Source organism: Salmo salar, chromosome 04 (assembly GCF_965601325.2).
Source record: "Salmo salar chromosome 04, fSalSal1, whole genome shotgun sequence".
Taxonomy (NCBI): Eukaryota; Metazoa; Chordata; class Actinopteri; order Salmoniformes; family Salmonidae; genus Salmo; species Salmo salar.
In genome coordinates this window covers 78688494-78708046 of record NC_138294.1, presented here as the reverse complement: position 1 = coordinate 78708046, position 19553 = coordinate 78688494, and the positions used below count along the sequence as shown (strand labels likewise).

The following is a 19553-nucleotide window of genomic DNA, read 5'->3' as shown; positions in this document are numbered from 1 at the left end:
GAAAAAAGTAGCCTACAGTGAGGGAAAAAAGTAGCCTACAGTGAGGGAAAAAAGTATTTGATCCCCTGCTGAATTTGTACGTTTTCCCACTGACAAAGAAATGATCAGTCTATAATTTTAATGGTAGGTTTATTAGAACAGTGAGAGACAGATTAACAACAAAAATATCCAGAAAAACACATGTCAAAAATGTTATAAAATGATTTGCGTTTTAACGAGGGAAATAAATATTTGACCCCTCTGCAAAACATGACTTAGTACTTGGTGGCAAAACCCTTGTTGGCAATCACAGAGGTCAGACGTTTCTTGTAGTTGGCCACCAGGTTTGCACACATCTCAGGAGGGATTTTGTCCCACTTCTCTTTGCAGATCTTCTCCAAGTCATTAAGGTTTCGAGGCTGACGTTTGGCAACTCAAACCTTCAGCTCCCTCCACAGATTTTCTATGGGATTAACGTCTGGAAACTGGCTAGGCCACTCCAGGACCTTAATGTGCTTCTTCTTGAGCCACTCCTTTGTTGCCTTGGCCGTGTGTTTTGGGTCATTGTCATGCTGGAAAACCCATCCACGACCCATTTTCAATGCCCTGGATGAGGGAAGGAGGTTCTCACCCAAGATTTGACGGTACATGGCCCTGTCTATCGTCCCTTTGATGCAGTGAAGTTGTCCTGTCCCCTTAGCAGAAAAACACCCCCAAAGCATAATGTTTCCACCTCCATGTTTGACGGTGGGGATGGTATTCTTGGGGTCATAGGCAGCATTCCTTCTCCTCCAAACACGGCGAGTTGAGTTGATGCCAAAGAGCTCCATTTTGGTCTCATCTGACCACAACACTTTCACCCAGTTGTCCTCTGAATCATTGATGTTCATTGGCAAACTTCAGACGGGCATGTCTATGTGCTTTCTTGAGCAGGGGGACCTTGCGGGCGCTGCAGGATTTCAGTCCTTCACGGCGTAGTGTGTTACCAATTGTTTTCTTGGTGACTATGGTCCCAGCTGCCTTGAGATCATTGACAATATCCTCCCGTGTAGTTCTGGGCTGATTCCTCACCGTTCTCATGATCATTGCAACTCCACGAGGTGAGATCTTGCATGGAGCCCCAGGCCGAGGGAGATTGACAGTTCTTTTGTGTTTCTTCCATTTGCGAATAATCGCACCAACTGTTGTCACCTTCTCACCAAGCTGCTTGGCGATGGTCTCGTAGCCCATTCCAGCCTTGTGTAGGTCTACAATCTTGTCCCTGACATCCTTGGAGAGCTCTTTGGTCTTGGCCATTTGGTCTTGATTGATTGTTTCTGTGGACAGGTGTCTTTTATACAGGTAACAAGATGAGATTAGGAGCACTCCCTTTAAGAGTGTGCTCCTAATCTCAGCTCATTACCTGTATAAAAGACACCTGGGAGCCAGAAATCTTTCTGATTGAGAGGGGGTCAAATACTTATTTCCCTCATTAAAATGCAAATCAATTTATAACATTTTTGACATGTGTTTTTCTGGATTTGTTGTTGTTGTTATTCTGTCTCTCACTGTTCAAATAAACCTACCATTCAAATTATAGACTGATCATTTCTTTATCAGTGGGCAAAAGTACAAAATCAGCAGGGGATCAAATACTTTTCTCCCCCACTGTATGTTGCCTTTGGATGTGTCTGAAGGAGGCAAATAAAATGTTATTTGTCACATGCACCGAATCCAACAAGTGTAGACCTTACCGTGAAATGCTTACTTACAAGCCCCTAAACAACAATGCAGAGTAAGAAAATATTAGCAAAATAAACTAAAGTAAACATTTTAAAAAGTAACACAATAACAATAAGACTATATACAGGGGGTACCGAGTCAATGTATGGGTTATTCAAGGTAATTGTGGTCATATGTACATGTAGGTAGGGGTAAAGTGAATATGCATAGATAATAAACAGCGAGTAGCAGCAGCGTAAAAAAGAGGGTCAATGCAAATGGGCCGGGTAGCCATTTGATTAACTGTTCAGCGGTCTTATGGCTTGTGGGTAGAAGCTGCAAAGGAGCCTTTTGGACCTAGACTTGGTGCTCCGGTACCGCTTGCCATGCAGTAGCAGAAAGAACAGTCTATGACTAGGGTGGCTGGAGTCTTTGCCAATTTTTAGGGCCTTCCTCTGACACCACCTGGTATAGAGGTCCTAGATGGCAGGAAGCTTGGCCCCAGTGATGTACTGGGCCATACGCACTACCCTCTGTAGCGCCTAGCAGTTGGATGCCAAGCAATTGCCATACCAGGCGGTGATGCAACCAGTTAGGATGCTCTCGATGGTGCAGCTTTAGAACATTTTGAGGATCTGAGGACCCATGCCAAATCATTTCAGCCTCCTCCTGAGGGAGAGGTTGTTGTCCTGACACCACACTACCAGGTCTCTGACCTCCTTCCTACAGGCTGTCTCATCATTGTCGGTGAACAGGCCTTCCACTGTTGTGTCATCAGCAAACTTAATGATGGTGTTGGAGTCGTGCTTGGCCACGCAGTCGTGGGTGAACAGGGAGTACAGGAGGTGACTGAGCACGCACCCCTGAGGAACTCCCGTGTTGATGTGTTGTAGCCCACCCTTACCACCTGGGGGCGGCCTGTCAGGAAGTCCAGGATCCAGTTGCAGAGGGAGGTGTTTAGTCCCAGGGTCTTTAGCTTAGTGATGAGCTTTGTGGGCACTATGGTGTTGAACTCTGAGCTGTAGTCGATGAACAGCATTCTCATGTAGGTGTTCCTTTTGGAATTGTTTTGGGGTAATTAATGCTACCCAATATTTCCAAACTTAAATTATTATAATCTTTTAAACCTTTTTGTTATGCTGAGCCTATTGGAACTGTTTGGCAAGGCCATCAGTGTGTTCCTTGCATGTTTTGGGCCTTGAAATCTGGTGTGTTTATTAAGAAGGAACTCTCAAAGGAATGCGAGCTAGGGAAATGCTTCGACCATTGCATTCCGATCGTTGCTTGTGCTCCAGAGTTCATGTTTAGTTAATTTGAATGCTTTTAGTTCATGTCAGCTGCACTGACCATATCATCACTAGTAGCCTGTAATGGCTATTAAATGCCCTAATGTACGTTAAGGGAACGTTAGCATTGGTCTACAAAACACAGGAAAATCAAGTGAATACCACACCACCCAACATTTTTCACATTTATATTTTAGTCATTTAGCAGATGCTCTTATCCAGAATGACTTGCCCACAACTCTGGTGTTGCAAGTGCAAACTGAACCACCCAACATGACCTATGTACAAGCCTATGACTCTTACAATTGGAATAAATGTGCGTAGACTCGATGACAGACGGTTGAGAAAATGATGGTGGGAAAAAGTTTTCAACAGGAAGTCCAGGTCAACTACTGCATGAGCATTACATAGCACTTAGTGTCATCAAACTAAATCTGGACTCATGACTTGCATATATTAATGGTAACGTGTATTATAATTCTTAATAAATTGATTACAAATACATTCTACACAGTAGCTTATGAAAGTGACCTAGCTTTTATTTTATAGGAAAGGTTTAGTTTTTTTTTCACTTTCTTTCCCATGTGTGATTAGGACTTGCCATGTGGCTACAGCTGCTCACGCAAGCTTTTCTTTTGCAGACATCTTCCCGAAATAACTTGGTTGTTCATCACTGGAATCCTTTGTCATGGTTTGAATTTTATTACTTTCCACACAACCCTCCCAAACCACAAAGTATTCAAAATCCAGCTTTATCTGATTCCCACCAGCTTGCTCTTAGCACTCACTTCCTTTTCATGCTTTGGATTCGTGTCCTTTGCAGTTTCAGCTGACATTAGACAGATTGTTTAACCTTGGTTGGGTAACTAAAATAAAGGACAGATGACCAACCATGTTATTTTGGGTAGAGAGACTGCTCTCACAAGGAGACCCTATATCTCTGTTGCATAAGATTTGTGATGTATGTAGGCCTACATGATTGCAGTGCTTACTGTACACATAGACAATCTCTGAATTCAGTGTGACATCTTGGGAGTTTAACAGAATCTGACTGGTTACTGGGAATACATGGGTCAGATGAAAGAACATGCAAATTGGGCTTGGTTTTCTTAATAGAGTGAAACTGCAAGGTAAGGTACTGGACCTGGCTCTGTCTGGCTCTCCTTTTGAGCCAAGATGTCAGGCACTCTGCCCAATTCAACTAATTCAATTTCTGTCAAGCTAGTTTTCGTCCACTTCCCCTGCTGCACTTACAGCAACTTTGTATCCAGATGTCAGTAAGCAGAGCAACGAGAGATGACGGTGTGCCATTATTCAATACTCCGTTTCCATCAGCTGTATCCGTCTACAGCAAGGTGCTATGCTTAGGTTGACAAATGTCTTATGGATTTTGAAGGCATTCAATACTCCCTGTGAGTAGATCAGTTTCCTCTCTACTACCCTTGGGGATGTGCCAGTCAGATATAGAAGGATTTTCTGAAGGTTTACCCTGGTGAAGTGTTTTTATTGCATTATCTAGGGATAAAGTATTCTTAAATGAAGACTTGATGTGCATTCAACCATGTTCAGTATCCCTTTAATTTTAGATGGCACCTCTAGGTCTAGGTGTTTGAGCACAAACCTCTTCTCTTTAGGCTTCTATAGCGGCATATATATGACTGCTTTTTGCCTGTATAAGGTGCTTGTGGAGCTGGGATTCATTTCAATTCAGTATCCTCTCATGAAGTGAAAATCATCCTCGTGCTGAGTCTAACTTTTTTGCTTTCAAACTGAAATTAAAGGAGAATGGCGAGTAGAATTACATTTACAATCCCGCCCTTTTCACAAGCCACAGCGAGCAGGTAACGTTGTTTAGTTCTCAGAAATGTGCCTAGACTTACATATAAATATATAGGTCAACAAACATGGCAGCACTTTAGGTAATAGTGAAATACAGGCCAGTTATTACTCACTACTTTGTGATTAATAAATTCCACATGTAGTTTGATCTGTTGAAAATAATTAGTTTCTACAACAAAGAATTTTACTCAAATATTTATTGCAGTTATTTGCCAAGTAATGATTTGGCAAGGGATTGTTTTAAATATTGTATTGCATGAACAGCTCCCAGTTATTTGAAGTCACATTGGTTGCTTGATTACAGTGTATCTATATGAGGGTCTCGAAATGGGTTTTACACATTAAGAAGGATGGTGCTTGTATAATAAGTATTTTGCACATTCAATGCACCTAGATAGAGTGTGTGTGGGGGGGACGAGGTCAAATCTTGACATCAGTGATCTTCAGGTTTGAAAGTCGAAGCTCTAGACAGAGGCCCGAGTTCCCGACTTGGAATTCCCAGTTGGATGACCGTTTTAAAAATATTCTTCCCAGTCTGAGCTCTTTTTTTTTTTCTCCAGTTGTCTTGAATGCACGGAAGTCTGAGATTTCCAAGTTCCCAGTTTTGAACGCGGCGTGTGTCAAAGTCCAACGCCCTGTTAAAGGGAGAAGACTCCAAACAGGTTATAACACCATTTGGTTCTTATGCATCACTTTGATGGGACTTGTTGATGCATGTGTCCCTCCCTGCATCACCACCAGTCATTTCTGTCAGACCTGAAAGGCCTTTTGTTATCACATGGGCGTCCTTTTGTGGATGTCAGAATAGCTTCTGCAGTCGGTAAAGGTGCTCTGTAGACCACCCAGGATGCACTAACAGGCAATGGCAACAGTCAGCGCTTCAGAGGAACAAGTAGAACAGTTGAATCATGATTACAAATTTGTACGTTAAATCAGTGTGTTGTCAGCTATTGAAATAGATGAAAAAGTATATTTCAATGTTTGATCAGCTATCTACTCTGTTGTCATAAGATTTCACCTTGATGCAACCAATCCTGTACCGTGCTAGCAGCAGATCACAGCCACCCGAGCCACGGCCTGTTCACCCCACTACCATCTAGGAGGAGGAGTCACTACAGGTGCATCAAAGCTGGGACCGAGAGACTGATAAACAGCTTCTATCTCCATGCCAGTCACTACTAGCCTTAGTTACTGTTCTAGCCGTTTACCACCCAGTACTCTACCCTGCACCTTAGAATGCTGCCCCTATTTAATAATGTTTACATACAGTACTGTTTTACTCACTTTATATGGATATACTGTTTTCTATGTATGACTCATCCTATATAACTACTGCGGTACACACCTTTTCTATTCATATACTGTCCATACTGTCTATATCTACACCATTATATACACTGAGTATCCCAAACCGTAAGAACACCTTCCTAATTAGAGGTCGAATGATTAATCGGCATGTGTCACGTCCTGACCAGTAAAGGGGTTATTTGTAATTAGAGTTTGGTCAGGACGTGGCAGGGGGTATTTGTTTTATATGGTTTTGAGTGTGTGTTTAGGTAGAGGGGCGTTTGATTTATGTTTCCGGGGTTTTTGGTTTAGTTCTATGTTGTATAGTTCTATGTCTGTTTCTAGGGTGTTTATTTCTATGTTTAGTAATTGGGATTGGGCCTTCAATTGGAGGCAGCTGGTTATCGTTGCCTCTGATTGAAGGTCCTATAATTAGGAGTATGTTTGTTTTGGGAATTGTGGGAGGTTGTTTTGTACTGCTAGGGTTAGCCTGCAAACTGTTATGTTGTCGGCCGTTGTCTTGTTTTTGTGAAGTGTTCGTGGTTATTTAAAATAAACGTCAAAATGAGCACTCAACCCACTGCGCCTTGGTCCAATTCATACGACGGCCGTTACAGCATGGCCGATTTAATTAGAGCCGATTTCAAGTTTTCATAACATTCGGTAATCGGCCTTTTTGAATGCCGATTATGGCCGATTACGTTGCATTCCATTAGGAAACTGCGAGGCAGACTGACCACCTGTTCCGCGAGTGCAGCGTCAAAAGGACCTTGTGGCTGCAATGTGCCAAGGTAAGTTGCTAGCTAGCATTAAACTTATCTTATGTAAAACAATCAATCTTCACATAACTAGTGATTATCTACACATGGTTGATGATATTACTAGGTTAACTAGCTTGTCCTGCTTTGCATATAATCAATGCGGTGCTTGTTAATTTTCCTTGAATCACAGCCTAATTCAACTTTGCCAAACGGGTGACTATTTAACAAAAGCGCATTCGTTGCGAAAAAAGCACATTCGTTGCAGAAATGTACCTAACCATAAACATCAATGCCTTTCTTAAAATCAATACACAGAAGTATATATTTTTAAACCTGCATATTTATTTAAAATAATTGCATGTTAATATTGTCTGCTAACTAGGGAAATTGCGTCACTTCTCTTGCAAGCAGAGTCAGGGTATATGCAACAGTTTGGGCCGCCTGGCTCGTTGCGAACTGTGTTTCTTTGTAACAAAGACCGTTTTTTTGCCAGAATATTACATAATTATGACATAACAATGAAGATTGTGCAATGTAACAGCAATATTTAGACTTACAGGCTGACTACACCGCTCGCGTCGCGTGCGCCAACGAGCGTCTGCATTGCCAAGGGCTAAAATAGAAGTCAGTTCTATTTGACGCAGATCGCGCTGCAAGTCCTGCCTCTCCCATCTCCTCATTTGGTTTATAGACGCAGGTACCCACGTGCCATCTCCTCATTGGTTATACCCATGTGGGTGACTGAAAGACGAATGAGGTCAGTGGCGGTAATGCACCTAATTTATGAAAGTTGCCAATGGCAATATAAAGTCGAGAAGAAAAGCCTAGAAGGAGGAGAGATGACTAGAAACGATTTATGTGTGGATTAATTGTCGGAGTAGAGGACCTTGTGCATTTCAGGTAAAATAACTCGATGTTTCTATCCCAGGACAAAGCATCTAGCAACAGCTAGCTAGCTAAATAGGACAAATTAGCTAGCAAGTGCAAGTTAACTAGCTAAATTGCCATAAATGTTTAATGCTTTTCGACCTGTCCCCAAATTAATATAATTGGTTCAGAGTTTAGATTTGATATTTTAACCTGCATGTCGTGATTGCGTTTGGTGTGGGGGGACAAAATAAATGTATGCCCGATGGTGCACGCGCGAAGCCGGTTTGGGTTCCGTGTTAGGGATGCCACCCATTCGACAAAATACGGACTGGTTCCGTATTTCACTGAAAGAATAAAAGTTTTGTTTTCAAAATGATAGTTTCCGGATTTGACCATATTAATGACCAAAGGCTCGTATTTCTGTATGTTTATTATAATTAAGTCCTATTTGATAGAGCAGTCTGACTGAGTGGTGGTAGGCAGCAGCAGGCTCGTAAGCATTCATTCAAACAGCACTTTCCTGCGTTTGCCAGCAGCTCTTCACAATGCTTGAGGCACAGCACTGTTTATGACTTTATCAACTCCCAAGATTAGGCTGGCAATACTATAGTGCCTATAAGAACATCCAATAGTCAAAGGTATATGAAATACAAATGGTATAGAGTGAAATAGTCGACGCGTCATAATTCCTATAATTACTACAACCTAAAACTTCTTAACTGGGAATATTGAACCACCAGCTTTCATATGTTCTGAGCAAGGAACTTAAACCTTAGCTTTTTTACATGGCACATATTGCATGGCACACTTTCTTCAACACTGTTTTTGCATTATTTATACCAAATTGAACATGCTTCATTAATTATTTGAGACTAAATAGATTTGATTTATGTATTATATTATGTTAAAATAAAAGGGTTCTTTGTTCATTTCCGTATTATTGTCATTATTACAAATATATATAAAAATCGTCCGATTGTAATCGGTATCGGCTTTTTTTGGTCCTCCAATAAATCGGTATCGGCGTTTGAAAATTCATAATCGATCGACCTCTATTTCTAATATTGAGCACCCCATATCCCCCCCCCCCCCCCCCCCCCCTAAAGCATTCCACAGGGATGCTGGCCCATGCTGACTTCAATGCTTCCCACAGTTGTGCCAAGTTGGTTGGCTGGATGTCCTTTGGGTGGTGGACCATTTTGGATACACACTGGAAACTGAGTGTGAAAAACCCAGCAGCGGTGCAGTTCTTGACACAAGCTTGTGCGCCTGGCACCAAGTACTATTCCCTGTTCAAAGGCACTTAAATCTTTTGTCTTGCCCATTCACCCTCGGATTGTGTATGTGTGCCATTCAATGTCTCAATTGTCTCAAGGCTTATCCTTCTTTAACCTGTCTCCTCCCCTTTGTCTACACTGATTTGAAGTGGATTTAACAAGTGACATGAATAAGGGGGTCATAGCTTTCACCAGGTCAGTCTGTCATGGAAAGATGTTTTGTATACTCGGTGTATATTAGATTCCGAACTCTGTCATTGCTCGTTATGATATTTCTTTCTTTGTACTTTTTGGATTATGTGTGTATTGCTAGGTATTATTACTGCACTATTGGAGCTAGAAACAAGAATTTCGCTGCTTCTGCAAATCTGTACACTTTGATTTGATCTCCTTTTGAGCTGTGTGTGTGTGTGTGTGTGTGTGTGTGTGTGTGTGTGTGGATGGCCGACCGACCTTGTGAGATCTGGCATGAGAGCACATTCTCATGGCACTGATGGAAAGGTGCCAGAAGGCATCGGCTTTCACTACAGGCCAGATGGCATGGGAGCCCTGCCAAAGTCCAAAATAATGCCCAGAATGCATGTGCTATCCTCAGACGTTTGTGACCACAGCTTGAAAATATATACCCTGGGTGCAACCTATCCTGGGCTGTGCTAAGCAGCACCACAAGGGCTTTGTGCTCGCAGTCGAACCCGGTCGGTCAAAGTGACGAAAGCCTGTACCAGGAAGTTTTGTCATTTGCTCACAACAACAGCTTGATTCTGTGGAACTGGTTGTTCAAAACAACATCTGCCTATGCTCTCGATGTGCTCACACAGTCACACTTTCTCTCGCTCTCAGGCAGACTGTCTGTCTGTCTCAATCACTTACAATAATATGCCTATAGGACCCTACATTAACCACCATTTCCCCCACTCTCTCCCCCAGACTTGATCCACTGCACCAATGAGATGAACGTGAACATCCCCCAGCTGGCAGACACCTTGTTTGAAAGGACTGCCAACACCAGCTGGGTGGTGGTCTTCAAGTCTCTCACCGCCACACACCACCTCATGGTCTACGGCAACGAGGTGAGCAAAACCTGTCTGCAACTCCACGGAGTAGGGTGAAGCTGCTTCTAGACGCTGACCTTGGGTCAGTTTTGCATTTTCCCCACTCATGGTGAAGGTTAGTTTTGGGAGAGGAAGCTGATTTCTGATCTGTACATGGGGAAACTTCACCCTGGAGCTCTGCAACTCCACACTCCCAGCCGAGCTAAATATTATATAATGAATCTGACTCACAAGTGATCAGAGAGGCATGTCATGCAAGACATGGACTCCGAACTCCAAATCAACCCCCATCCCTCCCTTCATACTGTAATGGTACCAATGGCAGCCCAATTCTGATCTGTCACTTATAGTCCCAGTCGGTATTAGATAGAACGTGCTTGTGGTATCCTTGCCCTCCTGTGGGGAAAACAACCTGTGGTTACCTAGGTTTTCCCATTGGCTCACAGCACAAACTTGACCTTTTTCAAACACGGTTTTCTTGTTGTGTGCTTGTTTTTGTAAATTACAAAATTACATGTAAGAAAAGTACAAGTCTAAAAATGTATTTTTAACATTGCCAGCTCCCTGACGTTCTCGCTACTTAGAAAAACATAATATTGAAGGGCTTCCCACATGCCCCTTTCATTACAGTGCTAGCAGCCATGTGCGTGTTAAATAGCTAGCCAGCAACAGAAACAAACAGACTATACAGCTACAAGTAGTGAGTGTAGTTACAGACTGTACTAATCAAGTTAAATGTCTTAGCTGTGATGAAATGTTTTACACACACTTAGCTACGTGTAGCCTACATGGACACCGGGTATCCACATTTCCTACTCTCCCACGCCGAATAGCCTGAAGCCACAGGCCTCTTTTCGCAGGCTCTATTTCTCTACGCGGGAGCATTGCAAACTGTAGGTCAGGATTTTTGACCTGGTTACATGTACAGTACCGTCAAAATTTGGACACCTACTCATTCAAGGTATTTTTTTTAAATTTGTAATATTTTCTACATTGTAGAATAATAGTGAAAACATCAACTATGAAATGACACATATGGAATCATGCCGTAACACAAAAAGTGTTAAACAAATCAAAATATATTTTTTATTTGAGATTCTTCAAAGTAGCCACCCTTTGCCTTGATGACAGCTTTGTACACTCTTGGCATTTTCTCAACCAGCTTCACCTGGAATGCTTTTCCAACAGTCTTGAAGGAGTTCCTACATATGCTGATCACTTGTTGGCTGCTTTTCCTTCACTCTGTGGTCCAACTCATCCCAAACCATCTCACTTGGGTTGATGTCGGGTGATTGTGGAGGCCAGGTCATCTGATGCAGCCCTCCATCACTCTCCTTGGTCAAATAGCCCTTACATTACCTGATGGGATGGCATATCACTGCAGAATGCTGTGGTAGCCATGCTGGTTAAGTGTGCCTTGAATTCGAAATAAATCACTGACAGTGTCACCAGCAAAGCACCCCCACACCATCACACCACCTCCTCCATGCTTCTCAAATTTGGACTCCTTCGACCAAAGGACATATTTCCACCGGTCTAATGTCCATTGCTCGTGTTTCTTGGCCTAAGCAAGTCTCTCCCCCTTATTGGTGTCCTTTAGTTGTGGTTTCTTTTAGAGGTCGACCGAATATGATTTTTCAACGCCAATACCGATTAATCGGCCTTATTATTATTATTATTATTATTATTTTACAGTATTTAAAAAAATATATATATATGTATATGTATATGTAATAATGACAATTACAACAATACTGAATGAACACTTATTTTAACTTAATATAATACATCAATAAAATCAATTTAGTCTCAAATAAATAATGAAACATGTTCAATTTGGTTTAAGTAATGCAAAACCAAAGTGTTGGAGAAGAAAGTAAAAGTGCAGTATGGGCCATGTAAAAAAGCTAACATTTAAGTTCCTTGCTCAGAACATGAGAACATATGAAAGCTGGTGGTTCCTTTTAACATGAGTCTTCAATATTCCCAGGTAAGAAGTTTTAGGTTGTAGTTATTATAGGACTATTTCTCTCTATACCATTTGTATTTCATATACCTTTGACTATTGGAATAGGTACTTTAGTATTGCCAGCCTAAACTCGGGAGTTGATAGGCTTGAAGTCATAAACAGCGCAATGCTTGAAGCATAGCGAAGAGCTGCTGGAAAATGCAGTGAAGGGCTGTTTGTGTAAAGCTCTGGGTGTAGTGGGTGAGAAGTCAGGCACAGGAAGCAGAGAGTACAGGGTAGTGCTTTATTTGCACACACGGCGAACATAAGCCACCCCACAAAAATACAGGGCGCACACAAAACAAATGCCCCAAAACACTGGGGACTGAAACATTCCGGAGAAAACCTACGACCGAAAACACGTCAGCCACAAGTGTGCACAGTAGCAACACACACACAATCCCGCACACAGAGCAGGCGGGCCTACTGGCTAAAATAACCTGACTAATCAGCATAACACAAAACAGGTGAAACCAATAAACAGAAAGGTGAAAAGGGAATCAGTGGCAGCTAGTAGGCCGGTGACGATGACCGCCGAGCACCACCCGAGCAGGAAGGGGAGCTACCTTCGGAAGGAGTCGTGACAGTTTTGAATGAATGCTTACGAGCCTGCTGCTGCCTACCACCGCTCAGTCAGACTGCTCTATCAAATCATAGACTTAATTATAATATAATAACACACAGAAATACGAGCCTTAGGTCATTAATATGGTCGAATCCGGAAACTATCATTTCGAAAACAAAACTTTTATGCCACCCATTAGTATTTTATCTAATGGGTGGCATGCATAAGTCTAAATATTGCTGTTACATTGCACAACCTTCAATGTTATGTCATAGTTACGTAAAATTCTGGCAAATTAGTTCGCAACGAGCCAGGCGGCCCAAACTGTTGCATATACCCTGACTCTGCGTGCAATGAACGCAAGAGAAGTGACACAATTTCCCTAGTTTAATATTGCCTGCTAACATGAATTTCTTTTAACTAAATATGTAGGTTTAAAAAATATATACTTCTGTGTATTGATTTTAAGAAAGGCATTGATGTTTATGGTTAGGTACAGTCATGCAACGATTGTTGTTTTTTCGCAAATGCACTTTTGTTAAATCTTCCCCTGTTTGGCGAAGTTGGCTGTCTTTGTTAAGAAGAAATGGTCTTCACACAGTTCGCAACGAGCCAGGCGGCCCAAACTGCTGCATATACCCTGACTCTGTTGCACAGAACGCAATAGAAGTGACACAATTTCCCTAGTTAAAAGAAATTCATGTTAGCAGGCAATATTAATTAAATATGCAGGTTTAAAAATATATAGTTGTATATTGGTTTTAAGAAAGGCGTTGTTGTTTATGGTTAGGTACACATTGGTGCAACGACAGTTTTTTTTGCTGCGAATGCGCTTGTTAAATCACCGTTTGGCGAAGTAGGCTGTGATTCAATGATAAATTAACAGGCACCGCATCGATTATATGCAACGCAGGACAAGCTAGATAAACTAGTAATATCAACCATGTGTAGTTAACTAGTGATTATGTTAAGATTTATTGTTTTTTATAAGATACGTTTAATGCTAGCTAGCACCTTACCTTGGCTCCTAGCTGCACTCGCATAACAGGTAGTCAGCCTGCCACGCAGTCTCCTCATGGAGTGCAATGTAATCGGCCATGATAGGTGTCCAAAAATGCCGATTATCGATTGTTATGAATACTTGAAATCGGCCCTAATTAATCAGCCATTCCGATTAATCGGTCGACCTCTAGTTTCTTTGCAGCAATTCGGCCATGAAGGCCTGAACAGTTGATGTTGAGATGTGTCTGTTACTTGAACTCTGAAGAATTTATTTGGGCTGCAATTTCTGAGGCTGGAAACTAATGAACTTGTCCTCTGCATCAGAGGTGACTATGGATCTTCCTTTCATGTGGTGGTCCTCATGAGAGCCAGTTTCATCATAGCGCTTGATGTTTTTTTGCGACCGCACTTGAAGAAACGTTTAAAGTTCTTGACATTTTCCGTATTAACTGACTTTCATGTCTTAAAGTAATGATGGACTGTCATTTCTCTTTGCTTATTTGAGCTGTTCTTACCATAATATGGACTTGGTCTTTTTACCAAATAGGGCTGTCTTCTGTGTACCAACCCTACCTTGGCACAACACAACTGATTGGCTCAAACTAGTGGTGCAACGGATCACAAAACTCACGGTTTCGGATCGGATCACGGTTTTGAGTCATGGATCGGATCATTTTTCGGATCAGCAAAAATAAAGGGGAGACAAATATAACTTTGCTTTCCATTTATTACTTAAAGAACACTTCAAGCAAGGAACTTTTCAATGTTAATATAAAATCTTGAAATAAAATATTCAATACTCAATTGTTAAATTAAAGTGCAATATGAGGCATGATACCTTCTTCCTTTGAACCAGAGTGAATGAAAAAATAGTCTGTGTCCACATCAAAAAAAAGAAAGAAAGCAAATCAGACCTGAGCTTAACTTTCAAATTCTTTTTCAAAAAGATGTCGATGTCTACATTGTCTGAGGAGATGGTAGACCTCTTTTGAAGTCACAATGTCCCCTGCCGTGAAGATCACCCTCTCACTAGGAACTGAAGTGCCAGGCACAGCCAGGTAGCATCTTGCCATCATGGCAATGTGAGGGTATTTACACTCATTGCTTTTCCACCATGCCAGTGGATCACCATCCACTGGAATGCTGCTTGCTGCCTTGTAGAATGCCACCTCCTCTTTGATGGTGTTGGCAAACGTCTTGCCTGTGTCCTTGCTCACAAAGGTCTCCCCGAAAAGCTCCTTCATGGCCAAATTATTTTGTGGAGGAGATGCCTCTGATTCTGGTCCTGTCAACTCTGTGGCTTGACCCTGCAGAAAAAATTACTTGATCTTTTAAACTAACTAATTATTTATTTTCATAGAACTATAATTGTGGCAATAACATTTAATAAAATCCATTCTTATTCCAAATCAAAAATGTATTCTAATAGCAATAGCATAGACTAAGATTAGACTGCACTATATTTATTATTTAAGTAATTCACTTTTTTTTACCTCTTCAGTGGCCACAATCTCAGTGGTGACATCACTGTATGTCCTCCGGTGTAGGGCAGGGTCTAGGTGAGACAGGGACTTGAACCTTGGATCCAGTGCAGTAGATCTATGAAGGTAGTCCTGTACATTAGGGGGGTATCTGGGGTTCAGGTCCTCTAATGGCAGCCTTGACATCTCTAGTGAGGGTGCTGTCTTCCTCACTTGGGGCCATGCATTGTAGAATCCTTGTTTTCAGAGGTAGGATCATGGACACAGACGGTGCAGTTTCAGTGCTCAATAGGGTTGTAACCGTTTTGAGGGGTTTGAGCACCTGGAGAACATCCTCTGCCAGTTTTACGTCATCATCAGACAAGGTGACAATGTCTTTATATTTTTTCAGGGTCTTGTCTGTCAGTGCAAAGTATACAGCTGCCTGCTGCTCAAGATGGCACTCCAACATGTCATAACTGGAGTTCCATCTTGTTGTGACATGGTGTAATGAGCTTGTGGGTCGGTAGCTGTAGCATTCCTTGCTTGGTCTTAACCTCTCTTGGGCAGGTGGGACGCTAGCGTCCCACCCACGGTTCACAGTATTCAACAGCCAGTGAAAAATCAGAGCACCAAATTCAAAACCACAAAATGTCATAATTCAAAGTTCTCAAACATACGACTATTTTACACCATTTTAAAGATACACGTCTCCTTAACCTCTTACATCTAGACGTTCCGCTAGCGGAACACCTGCTCCAATATCCAATGATAGGCGTGGCGCGAATTACAAATTCCTCAAAAATGCAAAAACTTCAATTTTTCAAACATATGACTATTTCACAGCATTTTAAAGACAAGACTCTCCTTTATCTAACCACACTGTCCGATTTCAAAAAGGCTTTACAGCGAAAGCAAAACATTAGATTATGTCAGCAGAGTACCCAGCCAGAAATAATCAGACACCCATTTTTCAAGCTAGCATATAATGTCACAAAAACCCAGAAGACAGCTAAATGCAGCACTAACCTTTGATGATCTTCATCAGATGACACACCTAGGACATTATGTTATACAATACATGCATGTTTTGTTCAATCAAGTTCATATTTATATCAAAAAACAGCTTTTTACATTAGCATGTGACGTTCAGAACTAGCATACCCCCCGCAAACTTCCGGGGAATTTTCTAACAATTTACTAAATTACTCACGATAAACTTTCACAAAAAGCATAACAATTATTTTAAGAATTATAGATACAGAACTCCTCTATGCACTCTATGTCCGATTTTAAAATAGCTTTTTGGTGAAAGCACATTTTGCAATATTCTAAGTACATAGCCCAGCCATCACGGGCTAGCTATTTAGACACCCGGCAAGTTTAGCCTTCACCAAAATCAGATTTACTATAACAAAAATGTTATTACCTTTGTTGTCTTCGTCAGAATGCACTCCCAGGACTGCTACTTCAATAACAAATGTTGGTTTGGTCCCAAATAATCCATCGTTATATCCGAATAGCGGCGTTTTGTTCGTGCGTTCCAGAAACTATCCGAAATGGTAAATCAGGGTCGCGCGGATAGCGTTATTCGTGACAAAAAAATTCTAAATATTCCATTACTGTACTTCGAAGCATGTCAACCGCTGTTTAAAATCAATTTTTATGCAATTTATCTCGTAAAAAAGCGATAATATTCCGACCGGGAATCTCCTTTTTCGGCAAACAGAGGAAAAATCACAAAGACGGGGGCGGCCAGTGCACGCGCCTAAGCCCACAGTCCCTTGATCGGCCACTTGACAAAGGCGATAATGTGTTTCAGCCTGGGGCTGGGATGACGACATTCTGTTTTTTCCCGGGCTCTGAGAGCCTATGGAAGACGTAGGAAGTGTCACGTTAGAGCAGAGATCCTTTGTAATTGAATGAGATGGCAAAGAAGTTCAAGAAATGGTCAGACAGGCCACTTCCTGTAAAGGAATCTCTCAGGTTTTGACCTGCCATTTGAGTTCTGTTATACTCACAGACACCATTCAAACAGTTTTAGAAACTTTGGAGTGTTTTCTATCCAAAGCCAATAATTATATGCACATTCTAGTTACTGGGCAGGAGTAGTAACCAGATTAAATCGGGTACGTTTTTTATCCAGCCGTGAAAATACTGCCCCCTAGCCATAACAGGTTAATGTAACCACATTGTCCGATTTCAAAAAGGCTTTACGGCGAAAGCATAAAGTTAGATTATGTTAGGACAGTTCCAACACAAGAAAAACCACACAGCCATTTTCCTAGCAAGGACATGCGTCACAAATACCAGAAATTCAGCTAAAATTATGCACTAACCTTTGACGATCTTCATCAGATGACACTCCTAGGACATCATGTTACACAATACATGCATTTTTTCTTCGATCAAGTTGATATTTATATCGAAAAACAGCCTTTTACATTGGCGCGTGATGTTCAGAAAATATTTTGCCTCCAATACTGCCGGTGAATCAGCACAACAATTTACAAAAATACTCATCATAAACGTTGATAAAATATTAAATTGTTATTCAAAGAATTATAGATGAACATCTCCTTTATGCAACCGCTGTGACAGATTTCAAAAAAGCTTCACGGGGAAAGCACACTTTGCAATAATCTGAGTACTGCGCTCAGAAAAATACACTAGGCAATACAGATACCCGCCATTTTGGAGTCATCTAAAATCATAAATAGCATTAGAAATTTTCACTTACCTTTGATCTTCATCAGAAGGCACTTCCAGGAATCCCAGGTGCACAATAAATGTTGTTTTGTTCGATAAAGTCCATAATTTATGTCCAAATAACTTGCAGTAGGCTACTCCAAGTGTAGGAAGCGCGCCGAAAATGTCACGACGAAAAGTCAAAAAAAGTTATATTTACGTTCGTTCAAATATGTCAAATGTTGTATAGCATCAATCTTTAGGGCCTTTTTGACTTAGAACTTCAATAATATTCCAACCGGACGATTCCAGTGTCTTGAAAAACGTTTTGGAACACAGCTAACTCTCACGTGAATGCGCGCCAATGAACTCATTTGCTTTCTTGAGTCAACAACTTCCAACTTCCTCTGTTCGCTCTCTGTTCATCATAGACGCCTCAAACAACTTTCTAAAGACTGTTGACATCTAGTGGAAGCCTTAGGACGTGCAAAATGAACCCTAAGTCACTGTGTTCGATAGGACTACAAGCACCAGACTTCTCACTTCCTGGTTAGATTTTTCTCAGGTTTTTGCCTGCCATATGAGTTCTGTTATACTCACAGACACCATTCAAACAGTTTTAGAAACTTCAGAGTGTTTTCTATCCAAATCTACTAATAATATTTATATTGTAGTTCCTGGGCCCGAGTAGTAGGCCGTTTAATTTGGGTATGTTTTTCATCCGGCCGTGAAAATACTGCCCCCTACCCTAGAGAAGTTAAGCACATGAGCAGCTGTTGTGCTTCGGTGGACAAAGAAAACCACCTTCCTGATACTCCCAAGGAGGCGGTCCATCTGGTTCACTGAAATTTGGTCTTTTTTTATTAGGATCCCCATTAGCTGTTGTAAAAGCAGCAGCTACTCTTCCTGGGGTCCACACAAAACATGAAACATAATACAGAAGGACTTAATACAGTTAACTGAAATGCATTCCAGTCACTACCTCGTGAAGCTGGTTGAGAGAATGTCAAGAGCTGTCATCAAGGCAAAGGGTGGCTACTTTGAAGAAAAACAAATCAAAATGTATCTTATATTTGATAAACACTCTTTTGGTTACATGATTCCATATGTTTTATTTCATAGTTTTGATGTATTCGCTATTATTCTGCAATGTAGAAAATAGTAAAAATAAAGAAATGCTGAAATGAATAGGTGTCAACTTTTGACAGGTACTGTACATTAAACAACACAGCAGTATATTGGCATGTCTACGAAGTTTGCTCTTTTACAATGGGGGCCAAAATGATATTTGTTTCCCCCAATTTGTGGGCGTGGTTGAGGGGATTCCTTAGGTGAATATCGACTCGTAATATAACTCTTTTCACCAATTGAATCAGATCTTTTGCCGTTAACTGGGCAAAAAATCTGAATTTGGCTGTCTGTGTAAACACAGTCTACTAGTGGTGTTAAAGTATTTTGAAATCCATTTAACACTGGTTTGAAGTATCCAGTGACAAATTACATAATTCTATCATACTTCTTCTTTTGAGAAGATGCTCTTACAGTTGAAGTCGGAAGTTTACATGCACTTAGGTTGGAGTCATTAAAACTTGTTTTTCAACCATTCCACAAATTTCTTGTTAACAAGCTATAGTTTTGGCAAGTCGGTTAGGACATCTACTTTGTGCATGACAAGTCATTTTTCCAACAATTGTTTACAGACAGATTATTTCACTGTATCACAATTCCAGTGGGTCAGAAGTTTACATACACTAAGTTGACTGTCTTTAAACAGCTTG

General features: G+C 41.2%; 1 protein-coding gene across 13 annotated transcripts in view; it reads left to right on the top strand.

Moving 5' to 3' along the window:
• Nucleotides 1-19553, top strand: part of pica (Phosphatidylinositol-binding clathrin assembly protein) — a 69247-nt gene that overhangs the window by 13516 nt on the left and 36178 nt on the right. For all 13 annotated transcript variants that reach the window (XM_014197885.3, XM_014197883.3, XM_014197886.3 and 10 more), the window contains 1 exon segment: nt 9928-10070. In XM_014197885.3, the coding sequence (XP_014053360.1) occupies nt 9928-10070 (143 nt within the window).